The sequence below is a fragment of the Neolamprologus brichardi genome, chromosome 3, assembly GCF_056152115.1.
Source record: "Neolamprologus brichardi isolate AB-2024 chromosome 3, ASM5615211v1, whole genome shotgun sequence".
Classification (NCBI taxonomy): domain Eukaryota; kingdom Metazoa; phylum Chordata; class Actinopteri; order Cichliformes; family Cichlidae; genus Neolamprologus; species Neolamprologus brichardi.
Window position 1 is genome coordinate 57,860,184 of NC_142106.1, and position 16,204 is coordinate 57,876,387.

Consider the following 16,204-nt stretch of genomic DNA (forward strand, 5'->3'; position numbering starts at 1 on the left):
GCTGTGGTAACCATCCATATATCCAGATGTTTGGGGCCGAGTCTACTTCCTCATCCTTGGTTAAACCCTCAAAGTTTGATGTGTTTTTTTGTGATTTGGTTTTATTTGTTGTTCTACACACTGTGAAACAAAGCTAGAAGCCCCTGTGGTGCAGTGGGGGACTCAAACCCAGGACCCAACCTGCTCCAACAACAGTCAGAAGGATTTTGTTAAGTCTCATTTTCTGTTCATTAGGAAAACATCAATAATGAAGAGCACATGTTTATAGAGGCACATTCAGACCAATGACAACAGTCCATTCACACTGACCTCCACCTTTTTAAATGTGAGTAAACACATCATGGTTCTGGTGCTGATGTGGTATCAGGGACAGGTGATGATTTTGAACTCAGTCTGAGGTTTGATTACATTGAACCTGCACTGCTTTCTCCTGTTTATGACACATTTATACCCAAAGTCTCAGCTGGATAACAAAGAACGAGGAAAAACACATTTGTTGAGAGAATTGTTAACAGATGTGGTGAGAGTGTTATAATAGTTACAGACAGAACTATCATTTATTTATTTAAATGCATTCCAGGACGTTTTTTACTCACGTTATGTCGCTTCCACGATGTTATTTTTCTCTCCTACAACGTACGTTACAATTACATTAGCATGACCATTTATCCAAATTAGGCGATGACATCATTTAGCGACTTCCAGCGACGTTTAGGACAGCCAATAGCAATTTCCCTTACTGAGGAGTTGGCAACACTAGAAGCAGTGGGTGGATGGCAGCATCATCATGAAGGATCAGTGTGAGAATACATCATCATCCACAAAGAAAATCAGTCTGAGTGTCTGACGCTCTTGTTAGAAAGACGCAGTCGCAGCTTGTGGGTGCAGTTAGCTGGTTTGCTAGTTAGCTGCTCTGCTAGTTAGCTGGGAGCTAACTCACTCGAACATTTGATGCTAAACTGTCTAAACTGTGTGAGCAGCATTCATTGCTGCTCTGTGTTACTCTCCAGCCTCTCTTTAACTTAGTCCCCTCAGTTTTTTCCTCCTTACAAACTAGAAAACCTTCTTTTTCAGCTTCTCCTCCACACCCGAGCTGTGGCTAAGGTGCTACCAGCACGCAGGCTCGGTGTGTCCAAATTCATGGGCTGCATCCTCCTGAGGAAACATTTGTAGACCGATAACGTCACAGCGACGCACCGAAAGCTGTCCAAATTCCTCCGAATGCAGCCGACAAATGCGTCCTCCTTTTCCCCGAATTTGAAGGATGGGTCGGGTGTGTCCTTCGTGGCCCACCATATCCCAGAATTCATAGTGCGGCCCAGCCAAACTCCAGTTTCTGGTAATGGCGACCGCTACTAAGTTTTAAAATTACTCTTATTAATCTTCCTGGGTGACAAAATAAACTTTTAACATATTTTCAGTCGAGAATGTGGGTGTGGAAACTTCAAATATCTGCTCGGTTTAAGTGCTTCGACGTTTTCCGAGACGTCTGCTACCCACCAGCTCGATAGCTAGTTGAGAGCTCGAGGGTCACTGAAGCCGCCGAGAACGGCACAACTCCCGGCACATCATTTTCAGATCACCACGGACTTTCGCTACTCAGGTTAAAAGTAATATTAGTAACATATGACCTAATCTATATCTCACTTAAAGCTTTCTGTAAATGAAAGAATCAGTGAAAATGAGTCACTTCAGCTGATTTTAAACAAAAACTCTGAACATAACCTGATCCAGACCAGGTTATTGATTCAGCATCAGTAACCACGGTGATGTAGGCAGGTAGAAACAGAGCTAGACAGAGAAAGACAAACATTTATGCTCACAATCACACATCTCCAGTTAACCTTGCATGCATGTTTTTGGACTGTGGGAGGAAGCAGAGAACCTGAAGACAACCCACACAGGCCACACTATCACTCTTATTTACAGAATTATAATCTAATTAGATGATAAAGTAATAATTTTTTTGGCATTTTAATGAAAATACATTTTAGCAATAGTTTATAAGTCAACAATTATAGTTTAAAAAAGTGACAAATCAAACAGTCAATAAAATCTTCTACAGCTGAAACTAATGTAGACAATGTCGGGGGAGGAAGTAAAAGTAAAAACCAGAGACGTTAACTACCAAAATAAAACAGGAAGTGAATAACATTCAAGCTCACTTTGAGCTCAACAGTCAAATTCTGTTTTGTATTAATCTATTGTTTTGAATTGTTGTTTACATTTTATGTTTAAGTGAGGCAATGAGTCATATCACTATGACCAAATATATATTTCATCTTTTCAGTCAGAAATAATCAATTGATCATATTTTTATTACTAAATGTTTCTGAAAATCACATTCTGATATCTGAACAAACAGCTCTGTAAAAAACTTCAGAATACAGGAATCGAACTAGAAGGTTTGGTGGATGAAGCACTGCTAAAATAAAGATTTTGGACTCAGAGGAGCAGATGGGACATTTCATTGCAAATGAAAGACAGAAAGTGAACAAATATCACTAAAAACCCCAGACACTAATTTCTACATTAAGACTTTTTTAAAAATCAATTTACTGTTTATGCAGTAATAGAAATCAGGTTTAACGTGATCATCAATGAAAAATTTTAAATCCTGACCTGAGAGTTTCCATTTTACAGCGTGGACTCTTCAGTCCTTCAGACAGAAACTTCACTCCTGAATCCTGCAGGTCAGAGTTACTCAGGTCCAGCTGTCTCAGACTAGAGGACTGGGAGCTGAGAGCTGAGGACAGAGCTTCATAGCCTCTCTCTGAGAGCTTACAGTGACTCAGTCTGAAAAATGACAGATAAACATTAAACAAACACTGTCGTTAAGTTGCAATGAGGGTGCACAAAAGAGTTTTTAGATTTTGCAATAAATCCTGTTTTTTTACTGAGAGTCAACAAATGGATGATGCTGACATTTGTTAACTGACAATGGTCAATCAATTCTGGTATTCTATTGCAAATGCCAATTGGGCTCCATGTGCCGGGCAGTGCATTAGCACCAAACTAGCTGACATATTGATCAATAACTCTCTGCTCATTAAATTATCATAAAACTATTACAGAAGTTTAACTGACTTTTTTCCCATTTAATGGATTCTTATTGGTTAATTCTGTCATAATTCTTCATTTTAGGCTTTATTTAAAGTTTTAGTCCTTACTTTAAGTCCCAGTCTATATTTCTGACTTTCTACAATCCTACAGCTCTTCTCACATCTGAGATCTTCCAGTTAAAGGCTGTTACTGGTCCCACTAACTCATTTATTCAGACTCTAGTATTCAGAGTGGCCTTTAACTAGTTTTAGGCTGTATGATGTTCAGTGTTTGCTGTTTAATGTTTTTATCTTCTGTGTTTTTATTGGCTGTTTCTATTGTAAAGCACTTTGTGGTTTTTGACCTGTGAAAGCTGCTGTATAAATAAATTTTACTTACAGGATGATTCTGGATATGACTTTGATTAAAGCTGAAGTCCATATATGTCTAAGACACTCTGACATTTACTGCTGCTATCAAACATTAAATATAATATACTGTATTTATCATGTAAATAAATATGTTTACGTTTTTAAGGGTCCATCACACACTACACTGTTTATGTTATAAATAAAAGCCTGATCACATGTTTACTCACAGAGCTTTGTTGGAGGCTTTGACCACTGGCAGCAGCCTCAGAAGAGCCTCCTCTGAAGCAGAGTATTTCTGCAGGTCAAACACATCCAGATCTTTTTCTGATGACAGTAAGATGAAGACCAGAGCTGACCACTGAGCAGGAGACAGTTTATCTGTGGAGAGACGTCCTGATCTCAGGGACTGTTGGATCTCCTCCACTAGAGAACGATCATTCAGTTCATTCAGACAGTGGAACAGATTGATGCTTTTCTCTGCAGACAGATTCTTACTGAGCTTCTCCTTGATATACTGGACTGCTTCTTGATTGGTCTGTGAACTACTTCCTGTCTGTGTCAGCAGACCTCGTAGGAGACTTTGATTGGTCTGCAGTGAAAGACCCAGGAGGAAGCGGAGGAACAAGTCCAGGTGTCCATTTGGACTCTGTAAGGCCTTGTTCACAGAACTCTGGTAGAAGTGTTTCTCTGCAGATTGAACTTCTTTCTGTAATTCTTTTTTTCCAAACAATTTAAACCACTTGGTTTTTGTTTTTTGTTCTTCCAGCAGATTGAGTCCAGAGTTGATGAAGGTCAGATGGACATGAAGAGCAGCCAGAAACTCCTGAACACTCAGATGGATGAAGCAGAACACCTTGTCCTGGTACAGTCCTCTCTCCTCTTTAAAGATCTGTGTGAACACTCCTGAGTACACTGAGGCTGCTCTGATATCGATGCCACACTCTGTCAGGTCTGATTCATAGAAGATCAGGTTTCCTTTCTGCAGCTGATCAAAAGCCAGTTTTCCCAGAGACTCCATCATCTTCCTGCTCTCTGGACTCCAGTGTGGATCTGTCTCAGCCCCTCCATCATACTTGACCTTCTTCACTTTGGCCTGAACCACCAGGAAGTGGATGTACATCTCAGTCAGGGTCTTGGGCAGCTGTCCTCCCTCTCTGGTTTCCAGCACATCCTCCAGAACTGTAGCAGTGATCCAGCAGAAGACTGGGATGTGGCACATGATGTGGAGGCTTCGAGCTTTCTTGATGTGGGAGATGATCCTGCTGGCCTGCTTCTTATCTCTGAATCTCTTCCTGAAGTACTCCTCCTTCTGTGGGTCAGTGAACCCTCTGACCTCTGTCACCATGCCAACACAGTCAGGAGGGATCTGATTGGCTGCTGCAGGTCGTGTGGTTATCCAGAGGCGAGCAGAGGGAAGCAGTTTCCCCCTGATGAGGTTTATCAGCAGCACATCCACTGAGGTGGACTTTCTAGGGTCAGTTAGGATTGTAGTTTTGTGGAAGTCCAGAGGAAGTCGACACTCATCCAGACCATCAAAGATGAACACAACCTGGAAGTCTTCAAAGCTGCAGATTCCTGCTTCTTTGGTTTCAGTAAAGAAGTGATGAACAAGTCCCACCAAGCTGAACTTTTCCTCTTGCAGCACATTCAGCTCTCTGAAAGTGAATGGAAATATGAACTGGATGTCCTGGTTGGCTTTGTCTTCAGCCCAGTCCAGGCTGTATTTCTGTGTTAAGACTGTTTTCCCAATGCCAGCCACTCCCTTTGTCAGCACTGTTCTGATTGGTTCATCTCTTCCAGGTGAGGCTTTAAAGATGTCTTCTTGTCTGATTGTTGTTTCTGGTCTGTCTGGTTTCCTGGATGCTGTTTCAATCTGTCTGACCTCATGTTCATCATTGACCTCTGCAGTCCCTCCCTCTGTGATGTAGAGCTCTGTGTAGATCTGATTCAGAAGGGTTGGGTTTCCTGCTTTAGCAATGCCCTCAAACACACACTGGAACTTCTTCTTCAGTGCAGATTTAAGGTTACGATGACAAACTGCAGCTTGAAGTTCTGAATGAGAAGAAAAATAAACACTCAGTTCCAAATTCAATTCAATTCAATTCAAATTCAATCTCAATTCCAAAAAGAACTAATCTTTAAAACATGTTGCTCCATCTTCCATCTCTGGAAAATGTTCATTTATCCAGCAGCTTAAATCTTTAGATAAATCCTCTTACTGCTCTGCAGATGGTCAGCCAGCTCCTCCTGCTTCATTCTCCTCAGGAAGTCCACTGTGATCTTCACAAATGCCTCTCTGCTGCTGCTTCTCTGACTCTCTAAGCATTCTGGGTAATCTGGACTCAGAACCTTCTGGATCTTCTTCAGCTCGTTCTTCACAAAAGTGATGATGTTGTCCTCCAGCAGCTGGAACAGAATACTTTATGAATGAGCCAATCAGACTGAAATCATGGAGCCAAACATCAGATCCATGTTGGACACACAGACAATCCACTGGTCTACAAAGAGCAGCATGGAGATGACTGTGAACAGAACAGATGTAACAGTAGTTGTTGTACATGTACAGACCATAAATATGGAGTCCAGCTGTGTTTGATGCTGCTGGGCAGACTGACCACTGGGAACCTCTGAGCTCTGCTGGTCCACTCTGTGGAGGAACCATGAAGGATTAGATCCACACAGGATAAAGATCCAGGAGTTTCTGCTCAAATAACTTCATCTGAATCAACTTTATCAAGTTTTAGACTCTCAGATTCTGAAGATAGATTTTCTGTTTTCTATGAACTTTCTTTCATCAGTGATGGAAGTGATGATGTTGCCGAAGCTCAGAGGAAACTTTGAGACTTCATCAAACTGATAAATTCACTCACTGGAAGGTAAAACTGTGATGAACCATCAACTAATGCTCTCAGGAGGCCAAAGGTCCCTGAATGTAACTGTGCAGTAGATTCATCGAGTGTTTGAAACTTGACGACTTCCATATGTTTTCATTCTAACACAAGAAGTCCCTTTCTCATTGGTTTGATTTGAGTTTTCATTTGAGTTTTCTGAGTCTCGTATTTGGAGTCGAGTCTAATCAATGATCTGACAGAAGAACATTAATTATTATTTATTATAAATGATTATATATTATTATATATTAGTGCATACTTACCTTTTAGTATATATGTTTGTTACAAAGTTGTATTTACAGGAGAGAAGCTGAGTTAAAGACTGAAGAAAACTATTCAAAGTCTCTTTGAATTGAAGCATTTAACATTCTTTGTGTTTATTCTGCATTTACTTCATTATATGGTGTAAACGTCTGTAATCCTCATGCAACAATAGGACAGACACACAATCCATTTATCTCTTTGTCTCAAACACACACACGTGTATTCAAAGCCTCGATTTGTTCATATTTCATTTGTTGTGTTTTTATCTTCAGCGTTTTCAGTGTTGGTGCATTTAACACCAAAAATGTTTCCATTGATGAATCAGATTGATTTGAATGTGTTTCATCCATACAAATCACTCCCTGGTGGTCACATGACTCTATAACATAACAGGAGTCATGTGACAAGAGTTTCATGCTGTGGCCTAAAATGTCAAAATGGTTGAATGTGGCGGAGTAAAAATGTGAGATATCAACTACTTTTCTTCAATATGAAATGTTTGCAGGGCCTGACAGGAAGTGGACGGACGCTCTGATCACTTCCTGTTTGCTGCAGTGGGTTTTCAGTTGTTTAAAAACCAAAGGCTTGTTTTAAAAGACAGTTTAAATGGGACTGAGGGAACAACGTGTTTGTACTGCAGTTTATATCCAACAACATCGAGCAGTTTAATCAAAGAGTTCATGTTACTAACAGCTCACCTCTCTGCAGCAGACACAGGCTGGGATTTAAAATCAATGAAGTGACCTTTAGACCCGTCACTCTGTAAGGACACAGAGTTGGATGGAGGTCCAGGCTGGTTCCTGTGAAAAACCATCATGGACATGTTAACATTCCTGCAGCATCACGTGGCACAAACACTTTGTGTTCCTGTCATCTGCAAGCAACAGGAAGTTAATTAATAAAAGCGGGATGGAGACGTGACTGTGATGGTCCAAATGTGTCTTAAACCAGATGAAATGACAGCTGAGCCTGTGTGTCCTTTGAGACACTACTCTCCTACAGAGATGCATTTTAGAAACCAGGACACATCAAATCATTTAAATCAAAGAGTTCATGTTACTAACAGCTCCCCTCTCTGCAGCAGACACAGGCTGGGATTTAAAATTAATGGGACGATATTCAGACCCGTCACTCTGTAAGGACACAGAGCTGGGTGGAGGTCCAGGCTGGTTCCTGTGAATAATGATGGAGCAGTGATGTGAGTGCTGAGCTGTGACATGGAGAAGAGTCATGGACAGTTAGAGATGGTCATCTCACCTCTGAGCTTTGGTCTGGCTCTCATGTTCCCCACACAGAGTGCTTTTAGAGGGAGGGACTCCCTCCTCTCTGTCCTCACACTGATCCATGCTGCTCAATTCACATCAGCTCACACACACTTTCTACCTTCACCTGCAGAGGAAACACAAATCATTCATGTGCACATCAACTGAAATCCTCTATAACAAGGCGAACTGAACCTTGTGCTACATTAATATAATAATAAAATAATGTTAGCACATGGGAATAGAAACTTTGTTACAGTCTAAATTTTAATTCTAATCAATACTCAGCTTGACCATTGTTGTGTACGTCACAAGCAGAGAAACATAAAGGTAAGAAAAGCTGTATTTTGTTGCCTAAATTGTAGAGGGTGACCTTGCCTCTGCACCTAAACAGAAAAATGAGAACAGTCAGACATAAAGTGGAATTCAGCAGGTGGAAGAACCCTAAGATGTAACCTGACTCTGACCATGAACACTACAGTCACTGTACTGCACTCCAGCACAGTAAATCCACAGCACCGCAACCTGACCTGTAGAGTGTTTGAATAACACAAAGGTAATTTACCTCAGTTTGTTCTGTGGGACATTTCACAATAAAACAAAATCATCAAATACAAATATCTGATTCAACAATGATCAGATAGAAATTACATGTAAAGTCTATTAAAGTCTATAAAACTTGTCCTTCACTCTCTTCTAATATGCCTACATGCTTATATAGGGTTAAACCTGTGGTTGCATTGTGCATTTAGTTGCAACTCATAACTTCAGCATCTGTATTAGAAATAACAGACGGCTTTTTTTGTTGTTTGGGCTTTTTTGGGGGGCTTTTTTTTTGGGGGGGGGGGGGGGGCTTTGTGGGAAAAATATATCTGTAATCACTTTGATTTTTCTTTTGAAGTTTAAAATAGATCAGTGCTAAAATCATGACAATATGAAACAAATTTAATGTTTATTAATGGATACAAGACTTAAATTAACATATCACTAGAACCCCGTGTAATAACCTCCACGTTTTACAAAAACCTGCCTATTTATGCAGTTTTTTAACAAACGTTTTATCAGCATTAACCTTTATATTGAACTTAAACCTGTCTTCAGTTGGATTTGTGATTATTTCAAGTTTCAGCATTTTTAAATGATCAGCATCCAAAATCGCATCATCATATTCACTTCTGTTTACGCAGGCATTTTAACATCCACAGAATTTGTAGATCAAGTTTGTTTGTTAAACTCCTGCATGCTTTTGTTTTGTTCCTGGTACTTTTAAAGGTCTTTCTTATTGTCAGTGCTGCACATGTGGATTTCATTCATCGCACTTGTTTTGACTTCTGAGTGTAGAGTCTATAAAAACTAATTTAAAGCTTTTTTCCCTCCAGCTTCTCTGTTATTGTCATCAGTAGGCCACGCTCACACAAATCCACCTAATATGAAGTTAATTAAATAATAAAAGGACTATGAATTATTGACATTTTAGTCCCTGTTGTTTTTAAACCTGTATTACTGCGCTATAAATGAATCATTATACTGTTTTGTTATAAGCTCAGTGATTCCAGCAGCTTCTCTGGGTTATTTCCATCAATTTAGACTCAATTTAGACAGTCAGCTATTACATTTGTTTAGATATTCCACTTTCTGTACTCCAGATTCATCAATTTCTGTGTTTATCAAAATCTTTAACCAAACTAAAGATATCTGTGAAATGGACGGTATATTCAGTTCATGTAAATATATCTGCATTTACTCCAGGTGACATCACTCCAGTTGTTTTGATGGTGGCTCCTAATATTTAACCTACTCTTTCACAGAAGAGCTGCCTAATCGCTGAGTAACTTTGTTTCTTTTTTGATTCAGGTTTACTTGAGTGCACATGTACTTTGGGTTTAGTCAGTGAAGTAACTTTATGTAATTCAAAGTTCAATTAATTTTTATTTTATTCCAGTTCATCTGTTAACCCCCCCCCCCCCCCCCCCCCTCTTTAAATCAGTTTGCTTCTGATTGCTCCTCTGTTACTTCTACAAACAGTATCTGCTGCTTAGGGCCACCACTTCCTCCACGTGTCGCTGCAGAGATTCAGAAAATGAATCTGAACCTGAAAAACAGATTTTCTATGTGTTTTATTGGAAATCTTTTTCTCTTATATTTTCTCCCCTGACATGTAGATCTGTACTGTATTAGAGTTCATAGCGGGAACAAAGATCCCAGCATGATTTCTCTGTTTGGGAAATCTTCCAGTTATTTCCTTGAACCTGGTTAGTGAACTGAGTCAGTGCTAGACTGTATAAATGCTGTTTCACTGGATGCTACCACATAAAACACATTTAGCAGCTCACCATTCTCTAAGGCTACGTTCACTCTGCAGGTCTTGATGCTCAATTCAGATTTTTTGATCAAATCAGATTGTTTTGTCTGCTCGTTCACACTACAAATAAAATGTGACAGCAAACGCGCTCTAGTGTGAACGCTCAAAGCGGCCGCATGCGCAAAAGAAGACATCACACACAACGCGCTCTGTTTAGACCCAGAGCAACAGTATTATTTGACTGATGGACCTTAATATAAAGACTTGTTTCGGACTTCACATTTCCCACTTTTTGCTTTAAGTTATTTTGTTATTTCCATAATAATGTAAATAACCTAATAATGATCCTTATTGCTGTTTTAGAGGAGCGCTGCTTCAAAGGATAGTTGCAGATTTCTGTCAGAATCTGCAGATTATACAGAACAAATAAAATGTTCACGTCTCTCCAACGTTGTCTTCCCAACAGTTTCACTGGATGGACAGGAAGCGTTCACGATGTCTTCTCCAGCGCTGATAATTGGCGTCTGTCTCGTGTCAGTGACGTAAAAGACGGATTTAAAGTGACATGACCATCAAACAGCAGCTTTCTGAAACATCAGATATGTATCAGATTCAGGACCACATACGAAAGTGACCCAGATCGGATTTGAAAATATCAGATTTGTGCCGTTCACACTGTCACCATGATGGATTTGGGTCACATAGGGTCAAAAAAGTCAGATTTGATGCGCTTTCGCCTGCAGTGTGAACGTAGCCTAATATGGAGAACACCAGATCTGCAGCAGGGTTTGGATTTTTGTCGTTTTATCTTGATGGCATGTGAACAAGGTTTTTGTTTGATTGTTTGTTTTAAATCAGCTAACTTGTGGAGAAACTAGAAAGAAAAACTTCTAAAGATCCTCAAACACAGTCCGATCAGAAGAAGTGGGTCCTGAGCATTAAAGTCAGCATTAGCTCTCTGCTCTGTCTTACATCATTTTCATGAAAAGATATTTTAATGATGTTTGGTGTTTTCAGCCAAGGAAACCATGTCCATGAACATTTATAGCACCAAAATAGAAAAACTAGTAGCTGCATGCAGCATAGTTTCAGTTTTCAGAACACCTGATCTCAGTGATGCACCAATGGTAACAACACTCATTTAACAGAGCTGTATAAAGGCTAAGAGACATCAGGGGTTTGATTTAGATCATACATTTGATTTATTTTATGTCATGACATAAAATTAATTTGTTTTATGTCAAGTAAATTAAAATATCTCACTTCCTGTTCTGTTCTATCAACTCCATCAGTTTCTGTGATGCCTCAGTGATCAGCCATCAACAGAAGAATGTTTAACTTCCTCATGTTTAAGTGCGTCACACTATGCCTGTGTTTAAACATTAAACATGTTATTACATGTAACTTTACTGTGCGCTGTTTCTTCTGTTTTTGAATCAAGTCTTCTGTTTTTCATGAATAAACGAGTCCTTGTTAAAGATGTTAAAGGAAAGCATCAGCAGTCAGGAACAGATGGCTTCGAGCCCTCTGCTGACCAGGAGCAGCACAAGGTCTTAGACAGACTCAGACCTGATCTTCTGGACACAACCGTCTGATTCTTGTTAAAAAAGTTCAGATCTTTCTATCTGAACATTTCCCACACAGGTAAGAATTCACAAAGGACCAAACAACTAATTACTTTTGTCCCTTGAACAGTTCATTTGTGTTTAATTTGAAACAGATCAAACACTAGTATCAGGCTTGCGTTCTGCACTTTATATCTTACACATCTTCAGTTATGGAGTGAGAGGTTTAAATGCGTTTGAGGCTGTGAGACTTTGCTCTTACATTAAAGTCATGATTTACTGAGAATTCATCACAACAAACAGAATCGTAACATGCATCAGTTCAACTATTTAACTCATCTAAATGTACCATTAAGTGACTGGATAAATGTATTTAATACAAGAGTAACCTGGTTCGTTGGCAAAGGTTTGTAGCTAAATTCAGGGCAACAAACTTAAATACAATCAAGTGACTCTTCATTCAGACTGAAAATAGTTCAAAAAGGACAAAGTTCAAAGTGTTCAACAAAAAATTGCAAAGACTTCAATGGGATGGCAACACACAGACACAAGAGACACACTGTGACCAACTAACAGTGATTAAAATCTTCAAACACTAAAAGAAGTCAGACTCAGGTCCCTGATTAAAACACAATAAACACAAAACCCTCAGAGTGTGACAGCAGCAATCAATGTGTTCATCACAATAGAAAGACACAGAAAAGCAGAAGAGTCCAAATATATTTTTAAACTTGTGTATTTTAAACTTGCAAACTCCATATGCAGATATTATCAGCACACACAGCATTTAAAACATGAATCTTATGTCTGATTGACTTTGCAGTGACCCTGAACTAAACTGAGCTGCTTTGTTTTGTGTTTTTTCACTTCAGTAAAACCTGAATGCCAACTTCTTAACAACAAACTGATTTGATCTCTTTGTCCTTGTTTAAAGGGAAAAACAATGTTACATGACGATACTGATTAGTGTCAGTTGGGTCTAAAGTTACACACAGAACCATTTAAACTGTTGATCACAGTAACAAATGTTTAAGTGCAGAGTAACTGACTGATAATCAGTGTGGATTCCAATCAATCAATAATCTATAATCATGTGTTTTCAAACACAAGCGATCCAAAGTGTGTCCTGAAATAAGAGCTGAACATCTGGTCCAAACATCACAGAGCAGAAACAAACAAACTGTTAAAGGAGGAAACAACACAAACGTACAGTTTCTTCAAACACCAACAACAAGCTCCACAGCTGGACACCAAACACAGAAACCCAGGTGAGCTGCTTCCTGGAAGGAGGCGGGACTCCACCTGAAGTAGGACAGGAGTCAGATTTTCACATTAAGAGCATGCTATTCTCTAGTTAATTTAAGATTTGGCTCATTCCTTCTCATTGCAAACACTAACTTGGACTTTGCTCAAAGAAGTCCTGCCATTGATTAATTCTTCGATCTTATATATGATCAACCTATCTCTAATAATCGGCTATGTACCACAGGCCTTCAAGGTGGCTGCAGTTAAACCTTTACTCAAAAAGCCATCTCTAGACCCAGCAGTCTTAGCTAATTATAGGCCAATCTCCAACCTTCCTTTCATATCAAAAATCCTTGAAAGAGTAGTTGTCAAACAGCTAACAGATCATCTGCAGAGGAATGGTTTATTTGAAGAGTTTCAGTCAGGTTTCAGAGCTCATCACAGCACAGAAACAGCTTTAGTGAAGGTTACAAATGATCTTCTTATGGCCTCTGACAGTGGACTCATCTCTGTGCTTGTCCTTCTTGACCTTAGTGCAGCATTCGATACTGTTGACCATAATATCCTGTTAGAGCGATTAGAACATGCTGTAGGTATTACAGGTATTGCACTGCAGTGGTTTGTATCATATCTATCTAATAGACTCCAATTTGTGCATGTAAATGGAGAGTCCTCTTCACACACTGAGGTTAATTATGGAGTTCCACAGGGTTCAGTGCTAGGACCAATTCTGTTTACATTATACATGCTTCCCCTAGGCAGCATCATTAGAAGACATAGCATACATTTTCACTGCTATGCAGATGACACCCAGCTCTATCTGTCCATGAAGCCAGATAACACACACCAATTAGTTAAACTGCAGGAATGTCTTAAAGACATAAAGACTTGGATGGCCACTAACTTTCTGCTTCTTAACTCAGATCAAACTGAGGTCATTGTACTCGGCGCTGAAAAGCTTAGAAATATGGTATCTAACCAGATTCTTACTCTGGATGGCATTACCTTGGCCTCCAGTAACACTGTGAGGAACCTTGGAGTCATTTTTGACCAGGATATGTCCTTCAACGCACATATTAAACAAATATGTAAGACTGCGTTCTTCCATTTGCGCAACATCTCTAAAATTAGAAATATCCTGTCTCAGAGTGACGCTGAAAAACTAGTTCATGCATTTATTACTTCCAGGCTGGACTACTGCAATTCATTATTATCAGGATGTCCAAAAACCTCACTGAAAAGCCTTCAGCTAATCCAAAATGCTGCAGCAAGAGTCCTGACAGGGACTAGAAAGAGAGAGCATATTTCTCCTGTTTTGGCTTCCCTTCATTGGCTTCCTGTTAAATCCAGAATTCAAAATCCTGCTCCTCACATACAAGGTCTTAAATAATCAGGCCCCATCTTATCTTAATGACCTTGTAGTACCATATTACCCTATTAGAGCACTTCGCTCTCGTTCTGCAGGCCTACTTGTTGTTCCTAGAGTATTTAAAAGTAGAATGGGAGGGAGAGCCTTCAGTTTTCAGGCCCCTCTTCTGTGGAACCAGCTTCCAGTTTGGATTCGGGAGACAGACACTATCTCTACTTTTAAGATTAGGCTTAAAACTTTCCTTTTTGCTAAAGCATATAGTTAGGGCTGGACCAGGTGACCCTGAATCCTCCCTTAGTTATGCTGCAATAGATGTAGGCTGCCGGGGGATTCCCATGATGCATTGAGTTTTTCCTTTCCAGTCACCTTTCTCACTCACTATGTGTTAATAGACCTCTCTGTATTGAATCACATCTGTTATTAATCTCTGTCTCTCTTCCACAGCATGTCTTTTATCCTGTCTTCCTTCTCTCACCCCAACCAATCACAGCAGATGGCCCCGCCCCTCCCTGAGCCTGGTTCTGCCAGAGGTTTCTTCCTGTTAAAAGGGAGTTTTTCCTTCCCACTGTCGCCAAAGTGCTTGCTCATAGGGGGTCATATGATTGTTGGGCTTTTCTCTGTATCTATGAAGCGCCTTGAGGCGACATTTGTTGTGATTTGGCGCTATATAAATAAAATTGAATTGAATTGAATTGAATTGCCATTTCAAGGTACTAACACTTATTTCATGTGGGAAAGCGCCCTTAACCCCTTCAAAGTTTATACATCACAGTTCTTTAATACGTCGGCTCAACTGTCAACAACGTTGAGTCCAGATGTGTGGACAGCTTTCGTGCTTCCTCAAACCTTTGTTCAAGTTCAATACAGTGCTCCCTCATTATAACGCGGTTGTACAAAAGCCAGTTGGCAGAACTGACGAACAGAGCCACATCTGCCGAGTAAATATATCAGTATACAGCTGCCAAATAGCCAATGAGCGGGAAGGCAACCCATCCTCTTCACCAATCAGAAGACACAATTCTACCTCATCATTACGCTTCGACGCAGAGAGTTCGGTCAGAGCTGCAGGTGGGGAGAGTCAGCAGAGGTGTGCGTCCATGAGACTGTAAGTTTCTGTGTTTTATCCTGTTTGTTCTTTGCTGCGGCCATTATCCTCCTTTGTTTAAATCCTTGGCGCACACTTAGTTTACCGAATGTTACTGTCATTTACTGCGAAGCAGCCTCTGCCAGGCGCTCATTATGGGACCGTCACTAATTTCTCATGTTGGCACTTGTGTAAAGTGCCTAGTTAGGATTTATGTAAATAGTTGTGACGGAGTTACACTGTCCTGGGCCGCAGACAGCTGATCTGGGCGCATACACGCACCACCACCATTAGTTTCTACAATTACCGTGAATGACGTGTTTGTACTGCCATTTATATCCAACAACATCAAGCAGTTAAATCAGAGAGTTCATGTTACTAACAGCTCAGCTCTCTGCAGCAGACAGAGGCTGGACTTTAAAATCAATGAAGCGATCTTTAGACGCGTCACTCTTTAAGGACACACAGCTGGGTTCAGGTCCAGCAGGTCTCCCATAGATCCTGTTAGAGAAGAAAAATGTGTTTTTCATTTGCAGGCACAGAAGCTATTGAAGACTAAGCACACCTTCATTATCCTAAAGAGAAACTGGTTTGCAGGCTAAACATAAGCAGTGTAAGTCTCTGCAATGTAAGAACAGAGATAAACACTGTCATTTACACTGTTCAGGATTATGGTCGTACTGTGAGCAGCTGGAGTTTAAATGTATTGTATTATATGTATGTAAGAATTCCTCTGGGTTATTCAAAGAAAAGGCTGAGGATGAGTTGGTTAGAGCAGAGTTTAAATACATGGACTGAACCATGTGACC

The 16,204-nt window shown here is 40.0% G+C and overlaps 1 protein-coding gene across 1 annotated transcript in view; it reads right to left on the reverse strand.

Annotated features, from left to right (window-relative positions):
• The window catches only part of LOC102787331 (uncharacterized), a 526,954-nt gene that overhangs the window by 59,439 nt on the left and 451,311 nt on the right, over positions 1-16,204 (reverse strand). Inside the window, exon 34 of the mRNA XM_087838425.1 lies at positions 2,623-2,796. Within this exon, the coding sequence (XP_087694551.1) occupies positions 2,623-2,796 (174 nt within the window). The remainder of the gene's footprint in view (positions 1-2,622; positions 2,797-16,204) is intronic.